The sequence below is a fragment of the Dromiciops gliroides genome, chromosome 1 (genome assembly GCF_019393635.1).
Source record: "Dromiciops gliroides isolate mDroGli1 chromosome 1, mDroGli1.pri, whole genome shotgun sequence".
Classification (NCBI taxonomy): domain Eukaryota; kingdom Metazoa; phylum Chordata; class Mammalia; order Microbiotheria; family Microbiotheriidae; genus Dromiciops; species Dromiciops gliroides.
Window position 1 is genome coordinate 761,026,391 of NC_057861.1, and position 22,250 is coordinate 761,048,640.

Below are 22,250 nucleotides of genomic sequence, written 5' to 3' on the forward strand. Positions count from 1 at the left end.
CCCTCTTGGGTGAGCCAGGGTGTTTCATTTTCCAGAACCACGCCTTGGTTATCGGCATTGCACTGCATTTGGTTTCATTTGTTTTCCATTTACCCTTTTTTAGTCTTTTCCTGGTTATGAATATTTCTTAGCCTTGCTCATAAGAGGTTTTATTCCTACAGGGCAGAAGAGAAAAGGGATCTCTTCCTGTTTTTCAGAAGCCTTCACTTCTTCCTGGAGTGGTGCGAATACCGAAGGCAGACGTTTCAGTACTTCAAGGTAAGGTCCCAAATGCACGAGTTGCGTCGTCTGAAGACAAAGACATCTCTTGTCGTTGTCTTCGTGTTGGTTTTCCTTATGTCAGCATAATATCCCGGCGTGTTGAGATGCTACAGTTTGTCGGGCAATCCCCAGTCTTTGTTTATAGTTTTTCTGGGACGCTTTCTGTGGGTGTCTCCCATCAGTAACATCCATAGATATCAAAGGATACAGACTTTGCTCGATACCAGTCCTTAGCAGGAGAGCCCGATGTCTTCCCTTCTGAAGCATTGATAGTGCTGACCCTCCATCAGCCCCCGTGTGGGAGCGGAGCCCTCCAGCTCCGGATTCCTGCCCGTCTTTGGTGTCGGAGGGTGCGTCTGCCCGCTGGTGAGTGGCTGATCGGGCTCGTTCCTGCTGCGTGTGGCTATTGGCAAACTGTCGTTCCTTCTTCCTTTTCTACGTGCTCTTTTCTGCCAGAGCATTCGGACCAGTTTGTTCCAGGCTTTGAATATCAAATTATCAGAGATGTTTATGGGTCTGTTGCTTTGGTGGTCCCACAACTCTTCCTTTCTATACAAGGACATTCCCTCTAGTGGGCCTCTTGCATTTTCTTCTGTTTGTCGACCAGTTACAGGGGAAGAGTTGTCTTCTCTCCAGAACTGCAATGAACAGAGCATGATTCGTTTTTAATTCTTATGTAATTGGCCAGTTTTGAACTTACGGCGAGCCATGGACCAAGACACGGCTCTACCAGAAACGCTCATGGGTGGCCAGATCCTCTCGTCACTGTCACTCTTGTGGAAGGGTCGGTCTCTTCCCTCCCTGCAGGGTCACTCCCCTGGGACCTTGGGCTGGTCCTAGAGCAGTCTCACTTTCTTAGCTCCTTTTGTTTTCCCTTCCGGAATGACAAGCATGTCATCTGCTCCATTCCTCCGTTTATTACTGCTGCTTATTGCTTTGTCCAGATGTGTGAACCTTTGCTGAAGAGGACCTTCGAGGACAGACAGGCCTTCTGCTTTACAGCAGGGGAGTCTTGTTTTCATGAGAAACGTGTGTATGATGGGGCAGCTGGGTGGCGCAGTGCATAAAGCACCGGCCCTGGAGTCAGGAGGACCTGAGTTCAAATCCAGCCTCAGACACTTGACCCTTACTAGCTGTGCGACCCTGGGCAAGTCCCTTAACCCCAATTGCCTCACCAAAAAAACAGAAACAAAACAAAAAAAAGAAACGTGTGTCTGTGTCTGTCTCAGTCCGCTGTGGTTTCAGATTAACCTTTGGTTTTCTGGCTCAGTTTTCCCCACATAAATTTTGGTGTCACTGAACTTCTACAAACAGAAGAAATTCACAAGTATTTTGACATATCAAATGACATCAGAAGATGGATTGTAGAAGGTGGTGTCATTGTCGATTTGCCTTTTCACAAGGGATGAATTTTCCTCATTTTGCTCCATGAAGTTTTAATGATTTGTTACATACTGTGTGGGTATCTTAGTGAATTCCCAAATATTTCCTGTTTCTTGGTCTTACTTTAAACAGGATTACTTTTCAGTGATTATTGTTAGAAGACCACGATATAAATGATGTTTGTAGCTTCATCTTTTGTTTCATTGCATTACAGAATTTATTTATTATTTATTTATTCTCTTTTTTGTTTTTGGATCCTGACTATTGTCCACTAGAGTGGAGTTCTTTTCTAGCCTTGTGCCTACTTGATAAGCGTGGCCACCATGCCTGACCACAACTTCAGTCAGTGATGTGGAGAGGATGAGGCCTTACAGATGGACGGCCATAGTATTGTATGGCTGGGCATCAAACACAGGCTCCCTCTGTGTCTGATCTCTGGGCTCCCGCCCTGTTGGGGAGATTCTCTGTGTACGACTTGTCAGAAGACAGGAAACAGAATGGCAGAGAACTAGAGGGCATGAATGCCATGGGGTCTGCACTGCTTAGTGGTTGCACTTAAGCAGATTTCTTTCCCAGGATTCTGATTGGAGCCAGAAGCCCAGCCTCAGACTCTTGGTGGTTGTGTGGCCTTGAGTAGCCACTTCACTTCTCTTAGCTTCCTTCCTCTTGCTAAAACTGGACTATTGCCTTCTTCCCAGGGTTGTCATGAGAATCAGTTGGGATATTTCAAAAGCGAATGCTCACATTTGACAAATTGAGACCAACCGAGTCTTGCATTCTCCCTGATTCTTCTTCAATTAAATCAAAACTGATAAAATTATATTTTGTCTTTATGTTTTATATAATACTCCCATGAATAAATTGAATGGGTATTTTGTAACTTAGTGATTCCTTTTCTTTTTTCTTTTTTTTTTTTTGTGTGTGTGTGAGGCAATTGGGGTTAAGTGACTTGCCCAGGGTCACACAGCTAGTAAATGTCAATCGTTTGAGGCCAGATTTGAACTCGGGTGCTCCTGACTCTAGAGCCAGTGCTCTATCCACTGCGCCATCTAGCTGCCCCCGTGATTCCCTTTTAATGTGTTTTGGTACGTTATTTAAAAATAACTCGTTGATTTCTAAATGAAGTGGTCAAGCTTCAAAAGATACAATCACTAATTAGACCTGAAGATCTTATCGACTTAAACGCATTTTATTACACAATTGATATTTTGCATTCAGTTCCTCAGCTATTATTTCACACCTACAACAAATACAGCTGGTTCTGGATAGTGTCCGGTCCCTGAACATCGGACATTTGCACATAAAACATAGTATCTGTAATCACATGTGATTAATGAACAGAACGAGTGGTACAGGCACCCGGTACTCTCCAAGCTCAGCTCAAAGTAGTTTGTCACGGATTGGAGGGGTCAGAAAGTGGATTTGGAAGGGCGAAGGTTGCTTTTGGTTGGACAAAGAATCACAGGAGGGCCGCCCCAGACTGGGACAGCAGAGGTGTCAGCCGAGTGAGAAGGGGAGTGAGCGGGGCTGCTGGGGTCCGTGCAGACATGTCGCGGGCTCTGTCCTGGGGAGGCTCCCGTTCATTGTTTGGGGGACTTGAAGGGCTCCGAGACACCCAAGGAGCCTCCCAGAGAAAGGCTGGTCGCAGCCAAGACAGAGGAAGGGGTGGGGTGGTGGTTGTGATCTGAGGTTTCCCTTCTGCGGGTGACCTCGATGTGTGAGGGCTCCACAGTCTCTCCTCCCTTCTGAGATCCCCTCTTCCCTCCCAGGAAGGCCCTGCAGGGCTAGACCATAACCAGGAGAAGCAAAGATTTAGGCGGGAATGGGTTCTGTGTGCCGTGACAATAGGGGTGATTTGTGTGGGGTGAGGATCAGGAAGACACGGCCAGATGCCAGTCCTGAGTCAGCAGAGGGGCCTTAGCTGGGCCACGGAATCAGGACCCACCTGCCATCTTTTCCTGGGGGCTTCCTCACCTGACCACAGGGAGCTCCTTCATCTCCCTGAGGCTGTTTCCTCATCAGGAAAATGGCCGTATGATAAGCCCTGTAGGACCCAGCTCTCTGACATCCTGGGGAAGCGCCAGTGAGATGGCGCATGCCTGGCAGGCGCGGGCCATGCTGCCTATAGAGAAGCCCAAGGCCAGGCTAAGAATTCAGGACTTTGGACAGAGCTGCTGTGAATGATTTTGTGATTTTTTCAGAGGATTGAGCAGCTTTTAAGACACAAAATGTTCTAGGAGTTCTGAGTCTCCAGAGATGGGGGGAGAAATGGGATGATTCCTTGTGGTCATGACAAAGAGCCCGGACTTAGGAATTCTGAAGCTACGTTAACGAGGGCCCAAGGGGCAGGTGAATGCTGAGGTCGGAGAGCTTGGCTTTGACTCCAGGGGAAACTAGAATAGGTCACAATCCCGGAGTGCCTGGAAAAGGCAGTGGCAATTCTGAGGAGCCGTCCTGTCCTCATCAAGCTGGGCCGGGCCTGGCTGATGCGTCTCCCTCTCTTGACAGGGTTTTCAGCTCATGGTTCAGGGGAATGGGTAAATATTGTTTCTCTAGATTCCATCAAAGAATTTCATCAAGAATTGGTTGCTGTTCTCATGGAAAAGATAGAGAGATGTGGCCTCTGTCAGTGTGATGACACGGACTTGGCTGTGACTGAATGGGCAGGTTCAAAGTGTAGTCACTTCTTGGGAAGGGGGGGACCCCAGCACCTGTGCTTGTGTGATACTGGGTAATGGCAGAGGTGACACACAGATGGGAAGGAGAGCTGGCCCACTGGATGACAGTCAGGCTGCTACAAGATCTTGACAGGCTTGAGCAGTCTAATAGGGTGAATCCATCGGAATCAAAAGAATCCACAAAGGGGCAGCTAGGTGGCGCAGTGGATAAAGCACCGGCCCTGGGTTCAGGAGGACCTGAGTCCAAATCTGACCTCAGACACTTGACACTTACCAGCTGTGTGACCCTGGGCAAGTCACTTAATCCTCATTGCCCTGCCCCCCCACCCCTAACCCTGCCAAAAAAAAAAAAAATACTGACAAAAGAATCCACACAGGGTCCCAAAGGCCAGCTTTATGAGTACAAGACAGGGAAGGCCTGGTTAGATGGTAGCTGTTTTGTAAAAGACCTTAGCGCTTTAGTGCTAGGTCAGCTCACTGCAAGTCATCAGTGTGATCTAGCAACCAGGGAAGCTGGAGAAAGCTTGTGCTACCTTCCAAGGGGCCAAGCTTCTGGGCAGAAGGAAGGTAGAATTCCTCTGGGTCTCAGCATCATGCTCAGCCCTGGGCACCGCAGTTTAAGATATTGATGAGTCAGCGTGTCCAAAGGAGCGCAGTCAGCCTGGGGAAGGGCCTTGAGCCTATGTCAGATGGGGATAGTTGAATGAAGTGAATACCCTGAAAAGGGAAGGCTCAGGAGGGTGGGGAAGGGGGGCGGTCTGTGATGGTGATTTTCAGTATGGGAAGGACTTTGCTGTTGAAGCAGGATTAGATTATTTCTCTGGCTGGGAAGCACAGCCAGGAGTATCGGGACGGGACGGGGTGGGGGGGGGGAGGTTTAAAAGACAGTCTTAGGCTTGAGTTCAGCGGTACTTTTCTAACAGAGTTGTCCAGAAATAGAGCGGGCTCCTCAGGAGGTGGGGGGTCTTTTTTGTTGGAAGTCTTCAAAGGCCAGCTCACCGCCGGCTGGGTGGTTTACGCCAGGGTTCAGTTTGTTGTTGTTTTGTATGGGGGGGGGCCTGGTGCTATAAGTGGGTCCGGAGGGTTGTTGAGGACTCTTCCAACTCCAAAGTTCTGTCATTCTTCTCAATCAGTGATGTCATTTTGCAGAGATGTTGTGTTAATTTACGCCTAGAGGCCACGGACCAATGTAGGACCTGCCCAGTCAGATCCACAGTCCCGCCAAAGAGATTCGTTTATGCATCTACCCAGGGAAATTGAAGATGATAAACGTGCTTTGCCTAGGCGATTCTGTGCCAATGGACGACCAGTGTCAGGGAGGAACGATGAAGATGGGTAGTGAACTGGTCTAAACTTGAATAGAAAGAAGAGAGTGGACCCGATCACATTTGGGAAATGACAAGAAGCTTTCAATATTCCTAAGCTGCAAATGCTGACCCTTTCAATTCTGCTGCTGTCTTGGGGATGCTGTCTGTCTACCAACCATAGTACTGTGATTTCAGGAGAATAATTGTGGGCGACCCACATGTCAGTGGAAGTAAACACATCGCATAGCTGGGCTACAGCAAGAGACCAGTGGTGAGTTGTGTACACACCGTGACATCATGGTGGGCTGGGCCTGGTGCAGAATCCTGTCGTCCTGAAATAAGACAACATCCCCAGTCTGTTGTGTGGGCCGTAGATGGAGGGTTTATTCAAGGATGTGGAAAAGAATCTTACAGGTTAAGATGACAAGAGGGAAAGGTAGGAGTTGTCATTTCTAACTGTGCAAGGAATGCCCACAGAATTGAGGTCTTGGGGCTGCCATGGTATTACATGATTTGGCATGTGGGGGCTGACCTATTCCTTGGATCTACCTATGGAACACAGGCTTAGCTAGCACACATGTATGTTCCCCTCAGTAGAAAGCATTCTCCTGGGCTGTAGAAAGAGGGCTGGACCAGGATCAGAAAGACCAGAGTTTGTTTCTCAAATCTAACTTTGCCTTAGTCATCTAAGCCTTGGGTGAGCCTCGGTGTCCTCACCTGTAAAATGAAGGTGGTGATAATTTCAAGTTAATTACCGCAGAGTCATAGGGAGCAGGCCCCCTGAAAATGGAGGAGTGTTCTGGGAATGCTGCCAAAGAAATCATCTCGACCACACCCCCACAAATAGAGCCAATTACCGTGAATGTTACATTTTACTGGGACATGGGATACTCCAGTAGAAAAGTTTGTGATGAACATGTGTCTCGCAGCAGACTCTGCCATATTTCATGGCATAAAACAGTAATGATGACTCTGCCTCACTGATGTTAGTCCAGCTTGCAGAAACTGTGGGTGCCTGAAAGTATTTCACTTTGAGCCAGGGGTAAGGGCCGGGCGGCATCACTGCAGCAGAGATGCATTATGGCCTCACACAAGAAAAAGAAAGAAGGACATCAGAGAGAAGGTCCTGCATGTATATGCACACTCAAATATTCATAGCAATGAGGAGAAGGTGCCTCGATGTGGATACAAAGACACCGTTACAGTGTGCCCGACACCTTTCCGTGAACCAAATGGGTTATGTGGTGATATTTATATTGACTAGTCTCAATTATTCACATCATGTTACATTTTGAACTCAAAATGTAAGGTAGATGCAAAGTTTTCTAAATATTCTAGTTTAAAACAAGACAACAAAAGGTTAAGTGCCTGAAAGCTGCCAAGGGGTATACAAAAATAGAATTAAACTAGACTATAGGACCCTTTAAATGAGGGGTAGGACAGATGTCTGTCTTCCCCTTTTGGGGTATGTGTGCAGCTACATGAGCTTTGGTTAATAGTATGTTCCAGTGGGTAATCTCTTTAAGCAGATAAAGCTGTTGGGATGCTTTCCCAAGAGGATCGGATTGCCTTCCATCCTTATCTCGTCGACACGGCTCCGAATGTAGCGTGTGTCATTGGATTTGCAGAATGTGTCGTCCGTGATGTCAGCTATGTTGTTAAACTGTAACACAAAAGAGATTGGTTAGAAATCTAAAGTCGATCACTCCTGACCCCTACCGAGTCTGTCTAAAACTGTTTCCCTCAGGTGTTCTTTTCTAAATATAACATGTTTTCACATCAAGGGCAAGGTTGGTGCCGCAGCGGATAGAGCTGCGGGCCTGGGGGAACAGCAAGTGGGGTAGGAAGACTCAGTTATACCTGAAAGGACTAAACAACAAACAACAACAATGGGGAAAGTTTCCTCTACAAGGTAGGATTGGGGTGGGGGTGGAGAGCTGGGTGGTTCAGTGGATAGAGCTCTGGGCCGGGAGTCAGCAGGACCCGAGTTCAAATCTGGCCTCAGACACTTACTCTGCGACCTTGGGCAAGGCATTTAAACCAGTTTGCCCCAGTTTCCTCTTCTGTAAAATGAGAAGGAGAAGGAAGTGGCAGACTGCTTCAGTGTCTTTGCCAAGAAAACCCACATGGTGTCACGGAGAGTCAGACATGACCGGAATGACTCAACAACAGCACATTGAGTCCCTGGCTGAATTCAAGGCCTTTTAAAATGCCTTGTACAGTGGTAGGTGGGTGGAATTTCAATGGGCACCGTCCAGGAAGGGGTATTCTAGGCATGGCAGTGTCAGGGGCTGGAGTGGGCCGGACAGGTCGTGTTAGGAATGTGGCAAGCAGTCTGAGAAGGCTGGAGTCTATGGTGCGAGACGTGCTAAGTCTGGACAAGCAGCTTGGACACAGACTTTGAAAAGGAAGCGAGGCAGTGGGGCTTTGTTCAGTTGGCCTTTCAGAGCTCTTCAAGTTTGGCCTGTGAGGTCAGTGGGGTAAGACTCATTTTTAGGGCTGTGGAGACAGTATCAAAAGCTACCTCAGTAGTTCAAGTGAGAGGAAATGAGAGCCTTGACGAGGGTGGGGCAAAAGTGATGGACAGTGGGAGAAGGCCCTCTGGGGTCTCGGTGGGTCTGACTGAGGCTGGGTGGGTGTTGAGGACCAGAGAGAGGGCAGAGCCAAAGAGTGGCAGGCCGTGAAGTTGAGATTCTGGTTGACCACAAAGATGGCGGCACCACATGTGAGAGAGAAGTCGTGGCTTTGGGGAAGATGTTTGTGTAAGCAGTCTGAGTAGGAGGCCCTGGGGAAAGTGGCCCCAAAGCCCTCAGGCCCAGGAGTCTGGAGATTACAGAGGGAAGTGGAGTTCCATTACTTGCGTGGAGCTGGAAACCATGGAACCCACCCCTTGGAAGGAGACTTCTCTCCCCTCAAGGCCTTGGGGAAGGTGATTGACTAGACTCTCTCTTGAGCGTAGTTACCATTTCTGGTTGTTATTGATAATGATAAGAGGAGCTGGCATTCATGTAGGACCTACCCACTTTGCTCCAGGTGCTGTGCTAAGCATTTTACAAATACAATCTAATTTGATCTGCCCAACCACCCTGGGGTAGATGCTGTGGTTAGCCAGCTAATAGCTATTCCCTGTTATTACCATTTTCCAGTTGAGGAAACTGAGGCAAATGGTGGTTAAGTGACTTGCTCCAGTTCACGTAGCCAGTAGGTGTCTGAGGCTGACTGACCTCAGCTCGCTCTGACTCCAGGACTAGCCCTCTAGCTGCTGAGACGCCTCACCTCCCATTTTCTGAGAGAGATTTCAGAGGAGAGGAAGTATGAGGGATACTAGTGCCCCATTTTGTTAATTTTTAAAGCCAGTTTTTTTACCTTTTTATTGCCTTAAAAGTAGAATGGGGGGGGCAGCTAGGGGACATAGTGGATAAAGCACCACTCTGGATTCAGGAGGACCTGAGTTCAAATCCAGCCTCAGACACTTGACACTTACTAGCTGTGTGACCCTGGGCAAGTCACTTGACCCCTCATTGCCTTGCCAAAAAAAAAAAAAAAAAGAAGAAAAGAAAAAAAAAAGAAACGATGACGTGCATAGTTTCAGAGGAAGCCAAAAAGACCCTATGAGCTGATGCCAAGTGGAGGGGCAGAGCTGATGCGATTCACACAAAGAGACAAAAAGTGTTGGAGAAAACCAACAAGTTGGGAGGACTTGAGAACTCTGGTTAGTGCATTGATGAGCCCTGAGCCAACAGCATTCATCGAGACCCTAGGCAGGGTCAGGCAATGTGGGGGTTGCTGGGGATTCATATTCAAAGAATTACACGATTCCCACCAGCATCACCTTGAATTGGATCTAAGGAGAGGTGCCAGACCATGGTCGTACCTGAAGGTGAAGGATTCTGAGGCTCTCCGGCAAATGAGGCGGCACAGACTCCAGCTCATTGTGGTCCAGATAGAGGAAGGATAGATTATTCAGCTTCTGTGGGAAGGAGGGAGAAGGCCCTTCTGTGTTCAGTTCCCTGAGATGTCTGGGTCAGGGGGCAGCTGAGCCCCAGCTGAGGGAGAGGGGAAAGGAGCTCCTTCCTCTTGGTCATGGTTCAGTCTCAGGTGGGGTGGGATCTGAAGGACGTGGCACCTAGCCCATACTCTTTAGAAGGGAACTGGGGATTGGGGGGACAGCCTGGGCAAAGGCATGTGGGCAAGAGACACTGGCATGTGGAAGAGCTGGGAGGCAGTTGGCCTTTCTCAGAGTCTTGTGTGGTCAGCCCGCAAAGGGGGGCTGAAACCACACTGGAAAGGGCTTTCAGTGTCCTTGGCTCTGCAGAGAAATTTGGGATCTATCTTGGAGACCCTAAGGAGCCACCAGAGGAGTGAGAGGAGTGGTGGTGTGGGACCCACCTGGGCTTCAGCAGTAGCAGCTGTGCTGCTGAGGGGGATAGAGGAGATGGGCAGAGAACAAGTGTAGAGAGGCCTCGTTTCAAGGTAGACCCAAGGCCTTTGCACTGGCAATTAGAGTGAAGCTGATACTGGGGTAAGGGAGCTGTGGCCAGTCCACCCTTCATGGTATTTCCTCGTTCCCAGGGCTTCCCCTTTTTGGTTAAAATCATTTTTGTAACTATTCTTACCTTGAAAGTGTTTGCTTTGATGCCTTTGCTTTTGAGCTTATTGTGTCTCGCGTTAAACAGGGTCAGTTTGGCAGGCAGAGCTGGCAGCTTTAGCAACCGGTTCTCTGCCAGCGTGAGTTCCTCCAGTAGCGAGAGCCTGGAGAAGGCCCCATCCTCTATGTCTTCTATCAGGTTTCCAGTGAAATCGAGTCTTCTTAAGTTAGCTTGGGAGAAAGAACAGCAAAACAGACAAAGGTCACGTTTTCTTTCACCTCCCGGACCAGCCTCGTCCAGACGCCGCATTTTGCAGCTGATGAAACAAGGTGGAGCCAATCAGATGAATCAAGCGCCAGTTAGTTCTTTGTCACTTTCTGTGGCTCAGCCTGGTGCTCCCTTCATGTGGAAACTACATCACCAAAAATGAACCACAGGGTTCTGATAGGTCACCATTTGTGCTCGTGGCCCAGGCCCTGGGGAGACGAGGGACTGGAGCAGCAGACGTCTGAGGCCAAGAAGGATTGACAGGAAAAGAGAGGATCCTCAGCCTGTTCTAGGGGAATTCAAGGAGGGAGAAATCCCTTTGCTTTTCAGTCCACTGCCTCAAAGCTGACCCGTGAAGTGAGAGAGATTCTGTGATGTTGGAATCAGGAAGAACCTCATTCCAGCCCGGGGATCGACTACCGGGAGAGGGGAACTAGCCAGTGACCCCATCGGGGATCCAAATGAATCCACAGTCTCACTGCAGGGTCTGACTGAAGCCAGATTGCCGAGGGCTTTAAACATTGGCAAGGAAGGAAAGAGGGGTGTGACAGGACTAGACTGTATTTGGAGTGTGGGAGAAGGAAATCCTGAGGGTGGGATGTCTGGGCTGGAGGCTGTTGGGATAATCTGAACAAGAGCTGATGAAGTCTTCACTGGGATGTGGCTCCGCTGATGAGCGGAGCAGGAAGCGGGGTGAGCACCAGGAAGAGGTTGAGTGGACAGCTGGCTCTGGCCAGGGCAGCCCAGGAGGCTCCCAGGAATATGGAGAGCAGTATCCCCCGATGAATGCAGCAGCAGCACTGCAGGCACTTCTGGGAGCCCCCAGGTTTGGTTTGGTTTGGTCTGGTTTTTACCACGTATAGTTTTATTACTATGGCTTATTCCCTTTAGCTATCAGATCATGTGTCCCTAACAAAGTCAGGTTAACCCTCAAAGATTATGTAATCTCGGGGGCAGCTAGGTGGCACAGTGGATAAAGCACCGGCCCTGGATTCAGGAGGACCTGAGTTCAAATCCAACCTCAGACACTTCACACTTACTAGCTGTGTAACTCTGGGCAAGTCACTTAACCCTCATTGCCCTGCAAAAAAAATCCCCAAAACAAGAAATACATATCTAACATAGATGTCAGGCAAAGATTATGTAATCCTCAAATAAAAATTAAAGTAACACGTTAGTCTGAGTAGAGGCCACATCATTAAAATATGATCTCTTTGAAAGGGTAAAAAGTATAGAGAGATGCCCTTTTAAATTAGTCACCATATGTAAAATTACTGAGAGAAACCAAAGGAAGAGGAACTTAAAACAGGAAAGATTTTTTAAGATCTCACCTAGACCCCACCTAGAATGAAAAGTGCTTATACGTAATCCCTTAAGGACTCAAAAGAACTCTTCTTCCCTTTCTCCCAAGCCCCGACTCCTATCTATGTCGTTTTCAGCTTTACTATAATTCATGAGACCCCCTCTTGAAAGGAGAAAAAATTTGGTTTAATAGAAAGTTAAATATCCCCCTCTTCCCACCCCCCTTCCCCCCGTTAGTGCCACCTCCCTTGGGGATTTCAGTGGTCCTCTTTAGTAGTGGTATCAAACTCCAAAAGGAGTGGAGGCCACTAAACCATACGTCAGCATATCACCTTAGAAAGCCACATGTTTGTACTCAGCGGCCACCTGCTGCTGGGTATTTGATACCTCCCCTGGGGTTGGGGTACACACCTCAACAGGAGGAAAGCACTCACATGCTCAGTCATGAGTCTGGCCCTTTCTTGCACACCTACACAATGAGAAGCAGTCCAAGTACCAGTGAGGAAGAAGGGCCACATCCTGGTTCTCTCTTGCTCACCTGGAGTCGCTGTTTGAAGGGGGGAGGGGCAGGTCTGTCACTCGGGGCACAGGTGAAGGACAGGGAAGGTTTAACTTTGAAAAGAGAAGACCCAAGTGGTCCCCCTGAACCTAGAGGTCTTCAAAGGGCATTGGGGGAGTTCAGTAAGAACAGAGGTTCTGGGCATGAACTGGTTTGGTTCTGAGGATTTGAATAGAGGAAAGAGAAGGGGCATAAAAGGAGTACCCAGCATAGGAAGGAGGAAGAAGGGTGTAGAAGTTGGTGTTCCTCATAACTGGGTTATGTGAAAGGAAGAAAATGCCAAGCTGGAGGAAGAGGAGATGGGGCAGCAGGTGCCCCCACATGTAGTTGAAATGGGCAAAGGAGGGTTGGACATAGGCAGGGTTTGCTAAAGAAACTCATCAAAGTCGGTGGGGAAGCCAAGGGGGACAGGTGCCAGGGATTGGGTTAAGATAGAATAAGGGAAAACTCCCAGGGCCTGAAGGGAGAATTCAAGGGGAAGAAGCGAGAGAAAAGGAGGATCTATATGGCTGTCGCTGATTGCCTCAGCCAGCTGGGGCCTGGTGAATGGCATATGGTGTATGAATAGAGCGGAAAGTTCGTGCCCCATTGGCCGCTCCAGAGAAATGCGGGGTCTGACCTGGAGGGAAGTGGGCGTGTGAGTACAACAGTATGTACACACGGGGTTATGTGTGTGTGTGTGTGTGTGTGTGTGTGTGTAGACACACTATTTGTACAATTATAACGAGTTACGATTGTGCAACTCTATGGCGTGCAGATATAGACAGTCAAGCACCCTTGAAAGTCTCAAGGTGGATGGCCGCAGTGAGTGCCCTGATGAAGCACGTGCCCCTTCCTTCCTGAGAGGGCCTTGTTTTATCTTGTTTTGCTGTTTCTTTGCTTTCTCTCACTTAATTGGTGAGGGTGGGATGGAAGAGAAAAGGAGGGCTAGCAGTAGTGATGGCAGAGGGAAGACCAGGGTAACCCTTTTAAAAATGCACACAGAAGAACAGAAGGGAGTTCAGAGGGTGGCACAGATAGGCCACAGGGTTTCAAATGGTATGTAGAATTTTTAAGATTTAACTTTTTTCATTTAAACCTTTTCTTGGGGGCAGCTAGGTGGCGCAGTAGATAGAGCACCAGTCACTTACTAGCTGTGTGACCCTGGGCAAGTCACTTAACCCTCATTGCTCCGCCCCAAATAAAACAAAAACCCTAAACCTTCTTTCCCTTCTGCTCCCCTTCCCTCCCTCCCTGCTGGGGGACAAAGAAAGGAGAAACGATGCCCTCGTAATAGATGCACGTGGTCAAGCCAAACAAGCGTCTACGCTGACCGCGTCACCAACATACACAGACGTGGACATGCATGTGTATCGAGGCCTGAGCCCTGAGTCTGGGCCAGTTTGTCAGAAGGTGGGCCCTCCTCAGTGGGTGGTGGAGGTGCATGTGATGAGCCAGTCTTTTAGATGTTTTTCCTTATGTTGTTGTTATTAGTGTTGGACACATTGTTCTCTGGGTTCTGCCCACTTTACTCTGCATCACTTTACACGGGTCTTTCCGGGTTTCTCGGGGACCATCCCTTTCATCACATCTTCTAGCACAGTCCATCAACAAACCTTTATTAAGGCCTACTGTGTGCCAGGCACCATCCTACGTGTGGGAGGGACACAAAGAGGAACAAGACTGCCCTGTCCTGAAGGAGCTTCCGTCCAATGAAGTGACAGGCAGGTCAAATTGATCCCACTCCTTTAAAAAACCAAGGCAGCGGCCATCGGGATCCAGTGTCCTGCGGAGGCCTCTTTTAGTGTTCTACTACATCCCCAGGAGCCCCCCCGGGAGCATTTGAATTTGACTTACGAATGTCTGCAAAGTCTTTGGCCATGATCTTCTTGATCTTGTTGAATCGGGCGTAGAGGTAGGACGTCTCCTTTGGCAAGGGGGGCACGGCGTCGATGTCTGTCTCCTCGCAGTACACGGAGCCACTGAGGCAGACGCACAGGAGGCAGGTCGGCATTTCTAAGGGAAGACAGGGCTGGTGAGCAGTGGGGGCAGGGGGGCGCTTCCTGGGGACACACCCCTAGGGCCCTTCTTCACTTTGTTTGTCAGCATCCCTGTCCTCCCCCTTCCCTGACTCTGGCTTCTGCTTTCAAACTGCCCTTTCTTTGTCCCTTATGAGATACACACACCTGTTGAATGACTAAATGGAGGGCTAAACTCTCCAGAGAATATTAGAACTTAGCTCGGGAGGGGAGGCCTTTTAAAAGGAGCCATTAACCTCAGGAAAAAGTCAACAGAAGCAGCATCTGTGAGTGCCAGGTTGAAGTCACTGTTTGTCAAAGCAGAGTCGGAGCTGAGGGCAGCAGCTCCGTCGGCAGACTCTGATCAGGGCAATGGGCAGTGCCCAGGGATCGGTTCATTGTTTCTCTCTGCCTTATCGTGTGTTGGGTGTGCGCCTGTGCGTACACACACGCACCAAGCTGAGCTTGGCTCAGACTGGGAGTGCCAGCCTGGGTGTGCTTGACGCATCATTGTCCCACCTGAGCTTAGGTTAGGGGCCACTTAGACGTCACCATCCCCTCCTTTGTCTCCAGCCTTCTCCTTTTTGTTCCTGGGCTAGCCCTGGAATTTCCTTGTACAGGGAACTCCTGCCAAGGAAGGGCCCCCTACCAGGGCAGATCTGCACTTTCTCTGAAGGACACGGTCACTCTGAGAGAGCGGCTTGGGGTGCCACGGGACACAAGCCCACCTGTGTCTGAGGGGGCTTCCCCGTGGCCAGAGCAGCTCTTTGTCTACTTTTCTGGTCTTTATCTGTCAGTCAGTCAATCAACAGGCATTTTAAAGTCCCTCCTCTGCGGCAGGCCCTGTGCTAAAGCCCTCTCTTCCCTGACTTAGCCCCTTGACTTAGACCCTGAGGAGGGTGTTAGGAGGAGGGACCTCGTGCGTGCGTATTGTTGTTTTTCATCCTTTGTTCTCAAAGAGGACCATGACGGATGTCATGACTTGCCTCATTCTCTCCTCCTCAGTCATCTGGGTCCAGAAAGATATACATCAGGACAACTGTAGGTGGCTCCAGATGTTTAAGGCAATTGGGGTTAAGTGACTTGCCCAAGGTCACACAGCTAGTAAGGTCAGATTTGAACTGTAACGATTGGAATGACGCCACCTGCTGGAGACTTACTGTAGAAGAGCTCCGCCCATGAAGCGAAGGTCTTTGAGGGCAAGACCTGGAGTCTTTTCTTTGGCGTCAGACGAGGGCTAGTGGGAGGACGAAGGAAGAGACTGGCGCTCGGGCTCACACTCTTTCCTTTGGACTCTGGAGAGCGGAGCTAGAAACGCTTTCTCCCTTTAATAGACAGGAATCTAGGCCTTTCTCTCTTTACCAAATTCTTCTTCTCCTTAATAAATGCCTAAAAGCCTAACTCTTGCTAAAGCTTCTAATTGATTGGCGACCACTCATTGGCTATTTTAGACAGTTTAGCTAGAACTTTAGCCTTAACAGCACTCGGGTCCTCCCAACTTGAGGGTGAGGGCTCTATCCACAGCACGGCCTCGCTGCCCCCCAACCTCTCCCACCCAACACCCCCCCCCCCCCCCGTGTTCCTATTCAGGTGTAGACAAAGGGATTTTGCTTCTAGGATCAGGGTTGGCCGCTCTGGTTACTCCGTCCTGAAGTTCCCATCAGCCAGCCACTTCTGGAAACTCAGTTTACAAAAGGCCAACAAGCCCCAGATGAAGCCTTACCGCCACCTTCTTTCTTTGCTGGTTGTTCTGTTGTGCTTTCATCTCTTTGTAAGTCTTGCAGAATTGTCACAATATCTTTTCTCTATTAGAAAGATAAAGGCGATCAGAAGTTACTTTCTTTCTAAAAACAAACAAGAAGCAAACCTAGTCAAGCCCTTTGTGAGGGGGGTGTTGTCTGGGGAGCCCCCACTTGGGGCTGAGCCCACGCCCCGTCTGGGTTATAACGAGATGGAATTACTTTTAGAATAACGCGACTGCAGCCTGCCTGTGAGGCCATCTCTGGGGTCAGGCCACCGGATTCCAAGCAAGGAGAACCCCCAGCCTCCCTCTGAGCTCAGCCATTTGGGGGGCTCGAGGCCTCCCAGGATGGGACGGGCTCTCCCTCTGTGGCTAGGGAGTAGGAACCAAACAGACCTTCGGTTCTACCCTTCCCACCAAACCGGGTCTGACAGCCTGAACTCTGGGGTGGCATGGGGGTGGGGGCCTCGTAGGCGGACTGGGGCAGGGCCAGACCAGGGGCCAGCCCCCCAAGGGGCAGGAGACCTTCCTGCCTCTCCTGGTGCCAGGCTCTTACCAGGGGAGCCCTCCCTCATGATGCATGAATGAGTGACAAAAGCGTGGATTGAGCACTTCTGGTGTGTACCCAGGCTGAGAGTGAGCCAGGCCCTGCCCTGGGGGCTCCCCCTCCAGTGGGGCAGCAGCTGTGTCCAAGGTCAGACTTCTCTTTCTCACTGCCCACGCGGAGGCGTCGGACAGGCCGAGGTCTCTTGTCCGGGCCTTCGGTCGCTGTGGCTGGCACACCTCCAGGAGCAGTTTCCAGGTTGACTCCCCCCAGGGCCAGCTTCTCGGGGTAATGTCCATGGGCCCGAGCCTGGAAGCCTTGTTATTTGCAGGGCTCCTGGGTTCAGGGCCCTGGCTCTCTCCTTCCGGGGTCTGAGGGGAGAGGGGCATTGATCTATGTGACTCCCACTCAGAGAAGGGAAGGTGTTAACATGTGGGGAAGTGAGAGATCTGGAGTGGGTAGGAAAGAAAGGGATCCCATGGGATCCTCGGGGGTCTTCCTGCCTCAGCCTGGCTGGATTGCCTGTCCTGCCCGCCCATGAAGGCCTTGGGTGGGTTCTCCATGGTCTTGGAAGTTCCTCCCTCATTACCTGCTCCACTCTGCTCATGCCCCCACGGGCCTCCCCACCGGCCAGTGTTTCAAAGCCAGGCCTCAGTTTCTCCCTTATGCTCTGTCCTGGGCTTGCTGTATTTTTGTGCCACCTCTCCTAGGTGGACACCCCAATGGACAAGATTCCTTCTCCTTGCCCATCTGTTCTCATCTCTGACGACAGCGACAAGGAGGGTTACCTCACACATCTGCGTTTTAAAGTTTACCCTTGGCATTTAGGGTCAACCTCTCTGCGCCCTTCATTTGGGCTAGCTTGTCAATAGTCAATAAACATTGACTGTAGCTGGGTCGCCCAGTGGATGGCACACTGGGCCTGGAATCAGGAGGACCTGAGTTCAAATCTAGCCTCAGACACTGACTAGCGATGTGACCCTGGGCAAGTCACTTCACTTCTATTTGCCTTAATTCACTGGAGAAAGAAATGGCGAGGCACTCCAGTCTCTTTGCCAAGAAAACCCCAATGCCCAGCACCGCAGGGTCGTGGAGAGTCAGACATGACTGAATATCAGAGAGAGTTCTAAGCCATGGCCTCTGAGCCCCTGAAGAAGCCAGCTAGCCAGTGAGCTGCTCTATTCTGTCCTTTCCAGGAAGGAAGGCCCCCGAGCACCAGCCTCCATCATCGTCTTTAGTTTAGCAGCCTCGGCAGTGCCCAACATGGCCGCCTTGTGGAAACGACAGGGACCTCGCCCCTCCCGCCTGGACTGCTGCCCAGCCCCCATCAGTCTCCGTCCTCCCTCCCTCCAGGTGCCAGCCCCAGAATACAGGTCTGTCCCCGCCCTGTAAACTCCAGGAAGATCCCCACTGGACGGTGGCTTCCCATCCTTTCTCGGGTCAAATTCAGGTTGCTCTGTGCACAGCCCGGCCTCACCCCTCTCTGGCCACATCCAAAGTTGTTCCCCTCAGGGTCCTCCTTGGTGCCACCCACTGGCCACCTTGCTGATGCCCCCTCTCCCACCCGTGCACCAGCTGGCCCCGTGACTGATTGCGCCTCTTAGAATCCTTCCCCCTCCCCCGCTGAGGTTTGCTCAGAGTTATATTCGTGTCGTCTCGGCCAACAGAAGGGAAGCTCCCTGGAGGTAGGAGCAGCTTCATCTGTGTCTTTGTATACCTGGCATGCTGTGTGCCCAGCACGCAGTAGGTGCCTACATAGAACGTGTCACTCGTCCAGGCCACAGTAAGAGTAACTCACATTTCTGTGGCTCTTTAAGGTTTCTGGAGAGCTTTAATTTGGTCACATCACTTTCTCTGCCGACACGCAGATGAAAGTGTGCTTACAGTGATGGTAGGCTCATCACCTGACACACCAGTCTGTCAGTAGGTTTGTAAGCGCTCACTAAAGCATCCAAAAAGCCCCATAGGCCAGAGGCAGGAATAGAACATTGCCAGAAAAGGAATAAATGTGAAGCCCTGCACGCTGGATATGCGCTTGGATGGGAAAATGTTCTGGGGGTCTTAGTGGACTGCAAGCTCGGGATGCGTCAGTGTGAGATGATCAGCTCAAAGGAGGTGGCATTAATGTATTTGGGTGTGGTGTCTAGACAAGGCAGCTGATAGCAACCCCCTCTCCCTTGCTGGGTTAGGCCCCGGCTCCTCTGGAGTACCGTGTTCAGGTCTAGATGCCACATTTTAGCAGAGATTGAAAATTAGAAGTCGCAGCTAGGTGAAGACAGAGATTGTCCCATATAAGGTGGAAGGAAGGGGGAATGTCTAGCCCGGAGAGGAGAGAACCTGGGGCATGCGTGAAGCCACTGTCCGGCGGGATCTTGCTGAGCCGCATGCTTCTGGACAGGGCTCTGAGCCTTTCCCTGCCTTGGTGTCCTCCTCTATAAAATGGGGCATCCCTCCCTCACAGGGTTGTTGCAAGGGGAAAATGAGATCATATATGTAAAGTGCCTTACAGACCTGAAAGTATGGTTTATCATCGTCATGGCTATTGTTCACGTGAAGGGGGAGGTCCATGCGTCAGGGTTCCCATGCCGCCTGCGCACAGTGGGACCAGATGACTACTGCGGGCTCTCTCTGCTCTGATCCTGCAACAGCCTCCCTGTGCCCTAAGTCCTCACCTTTGTGAGCAGGGAGCTTGCACTGGATGCTCCCCTGAAGCCCCACAGAGTTACCCATTTAGGGATTCTCTCTTTTATCTTCCCTCTCTTTAAATCCGTGTAGACACAGGGCTTCTCCCTGAACTCGTCCCTGCATTATGATGGCAAGGCCCATTGCCCTGTCCAGGATCTCCCACGTGGCCTCGGAAGCCACATAGCGGGGACTCGCTGGCTCAGCTGGCAGAGCTGCCCCGCATGTGTGGGCAAGACTTTGGTTAGCGGTATCACTCATGTTATGGGACCAGAGTTCTTGTTTTGCAAGAATTCCGGTGTGGCCGGGGGTGGGGGTCAGGGACTGAAGTCCACCATTGGCTTTCTTTCCCTGGGTCAGTATTCATCTCTGGTGGGAGCCAGGGACCAGGAGGTCTGTGCTGTGCCCCCATGCCCAGCCCCAGCTTAGGAAGCCGCTAATAGTTCCTTATTATGTCAGTGATCTCATCTGGAGTGATGTGCAAATCCGCCCAAAAGAAATATTCCTGGCCCTCTTTGAATCGCCCTCCCCTTTCCCCAGCCTGGCTGGCCTGGGCCGTAGCCCTGGGCACCCTGTGGGGAGGTGCCCCGTGCCAACCAGGGACATGGAGAGCCCACGATGTGACGCGACATCTGCTGCTCTCGCCAGGACTCTTAGGTCACATCGGCCCAATCTGGTGATCACGGACAATTCTCCCTTTATCAGAATGCTCCAGGAAACCTGCTTTGTGGCAGTTATGAAGACGCATGGTTTGTGGTCACCTGGATGGCATAGTCCCTCTTGGGCGCCATCGCAAAGGTGGCAAGGGCAAACACATGCAGTTTGTGCCTGTCGTAGAATTACAAATACAATACCTTTGTGGTTTTCCCAGCCTGCCGGGGCTCCTCAGAATCCCATATTTCATCCAAAGTCTCCGCTCTGGGGTTCTGTGGAGTGGGTGGGGCCGCCTGGATCCAGGACACCAAGAGAAGCCAGAACAAGGCGGCCTGCAGGGTCTTCATGATGGTCCAGACCAAGGTGCTCAGGTGGGAGGCACTGAGGACAAGGGTGGGCTCCTGGTCCCTCTCGTGGTGCCTAAGAGCAAAGAGAGAGAGAGCCAGCCCAGCCGTCAGGCAGCCCCCACAGCCCAAAGGACTGGCAAGGGCCTGGAAGCAGCAGCAATAATTTAACCCACCCTTTGTTATTGGGCATCCCAACAGCGGAAGCCTGCGAGCATTCTAAGGGTACTTTGGGTTCAGCGCTCCCTTTCCTCTCAATGAAAAGTCCTAAAGCACGGTGGTTGTTTTAGTAAACCATGTTCACAGTCGGGTTATGTTGACATGGGACATTTTCTCATAGTTCTATCATAAATATTTAAAGCTCAAAAGAAAGATAAGCGCCCCATGTGACGTCGGGATTGCTCCTATAAACGTGACCCATTTCCAAGAGAGCAGGCTTTGAAGATAAACATTCATTGTGCTTATTTTTAAAAGCCACAGATCCTTAGCATTTGTCATCTTTGCTGTGGAGGGATTTCAGATGAATTACCTCCCTCCTCCACCTCCGACCACCTTTCAGAACCAGGTCTTCCACTGAAACCCATTTTTTCAAACAGCGGGCAGCTGAGGGAGGCATGGGAGGGGGGCGGATCCTTCAGGAGGCCCTTTGGAGAAGTCAGCAGCAGGGAAATGGGGAGTGGGGCCACTTCACGATCCGCCAAAAGGCTTGCTGTCGTGGAAGCCCCTGCTCAGAATGCCCACAGCCCCTAAATGACCGCTCCTGCCACACCTTGTCCCTAATGGCATGGATCTGAAGTGGGACGAGGCTCAAAAAGTAGTCCTTGAGTATTTACTCTCCAGCTAATGAAAAGCTCCTTCAAAAGTGGCTCATGAAGTGGTTAAAGCCGTTTAAATGGACCCTTCTAGCGACATGCAGTCTTTAGAATAGCATGAAAAAGAGCCTACCGTTCCGGTTGTGGTTTTCTGCAGCAGACGCTGGTGTGCGAAGCTGAGCCCGCAGTGGGAGGGCGCAGGCAGCAGGGCAAGCTGCAGATTGTTTCAGGATCTCGGCCGGTCTGGGGCGGACAGCTTTCAGAGTCCTTTCGGTGGGGGAGATGGGCCTGCCAACATTCCTTCTGTCGTGGGGGGAAACGGAGTGCTCGAGAACTGTGCTCGGAACATTCCTAAAAAGAGGTGAAGGCGGCTGGCTCCAAGGGCCTGTCACTCGAGCTCCCCCTGCCCAGTAAGCGGGTTTCTTCTCCACTTTTGTAGGCGCGATGGATTGTTGGTGTCAGTGGATATGAGTTCGTTAAGATGGCTGAGCTACTCAATCATCTGACCCTTTCCCTAGGAGACGCCCCATCTGCTTTCTGAATCAACTCCAGTGCCAAAGTCAGACATATGTATTCTATTAATATACCTCCAGAGGAGTTCATATTTGAGAAAGTCTCGGTGGGAATGGTTTGCTTGTTGGATCCGTTAGAGAGTTTCCTATTGCTTCCTTATGTTGTTTTCCTCTGTCTCTGTCTCTCTCCATAGACATCTGAGGCATATGTATGGATGTGTGTGTATGTGTGTGCATAGGTGTATGTGTGTATATGTGTGTGTGCACGCGTGTGTGTCTGCTGGTGAAGCAGGCTTTGCTTCATTCCTAAAGCATTAGCAGGAGTTGATTCACACTATGGATCTTTTTTTCTTTATGCTCAGGGATCATCAGAAAGTGTATCTTTGGCTTTGCTTCATTCACGGGCTCCAGAAACACTGTTTGTGGTTTGAAAAATGGCATGCTTGTTGTGTAAGTCAGCAGGCAGAGGGTTAAAAACCATGCCTTTCTTTAATGTTGAGGCTGATAGGAATGCCTGCCTGCCTTGGGCATGGCTGGGCCAGGAATGTGGCTGCTCCTCACACGGGAGGTGAGGCGTGAGAAAAGGCTGAGGTTGGGCAGCTTTGCAGGGCTCGTCTT

The 22,250-nt window shown here is 50.5% G+C and overlaps 2 protein-coding genes across 2 annotated transcripts in view; one reads left to right on the forward strand and one right to left on the reverse strand.

The window, feature by feature from the left end:
* Positions 1–22,250, forward strand: part of LOC122737067 (centromere protein P) — a 194,273-nt gene that overhangs the window by 24,112 nt on the left and 147,911 nt on the right. The window contains exon 5 of the mRNA XM_043979485.1: positions 162–258. Within this exon, the coding sequence (XP_043835420.1) occupies positions 162–258 (97 nt within the window). The remainder of the gene's footprint in view (positions 1–161; positions 259–22,250) is intronic.
* Positions 6,004–21,604, reverse strand: OGN (osteoglycin). Its single transcript, XM_043979487.1, has 7 exons — positions 21,254–21,604; positions 20,165–20,384; positions 16,067–16,148; positions 14,183–14,341; positions 10,246–10,448; positions 9,504–9,599; positions 6,004–7,292 (listed from the first exon to the last, which is right to left on the reverse strand). Exons 2-7 carry the CDS (start codon positions 20,309–20,311, stop codon positions 7,122–7,124), a joined length of 858 nt encoding a protein of 285 aa, XP_043835422.1. The 5' UTR covers positions 20,312–20,384; positions 21,254–21,604; the 3' UTR covers positions 6,004–7,121.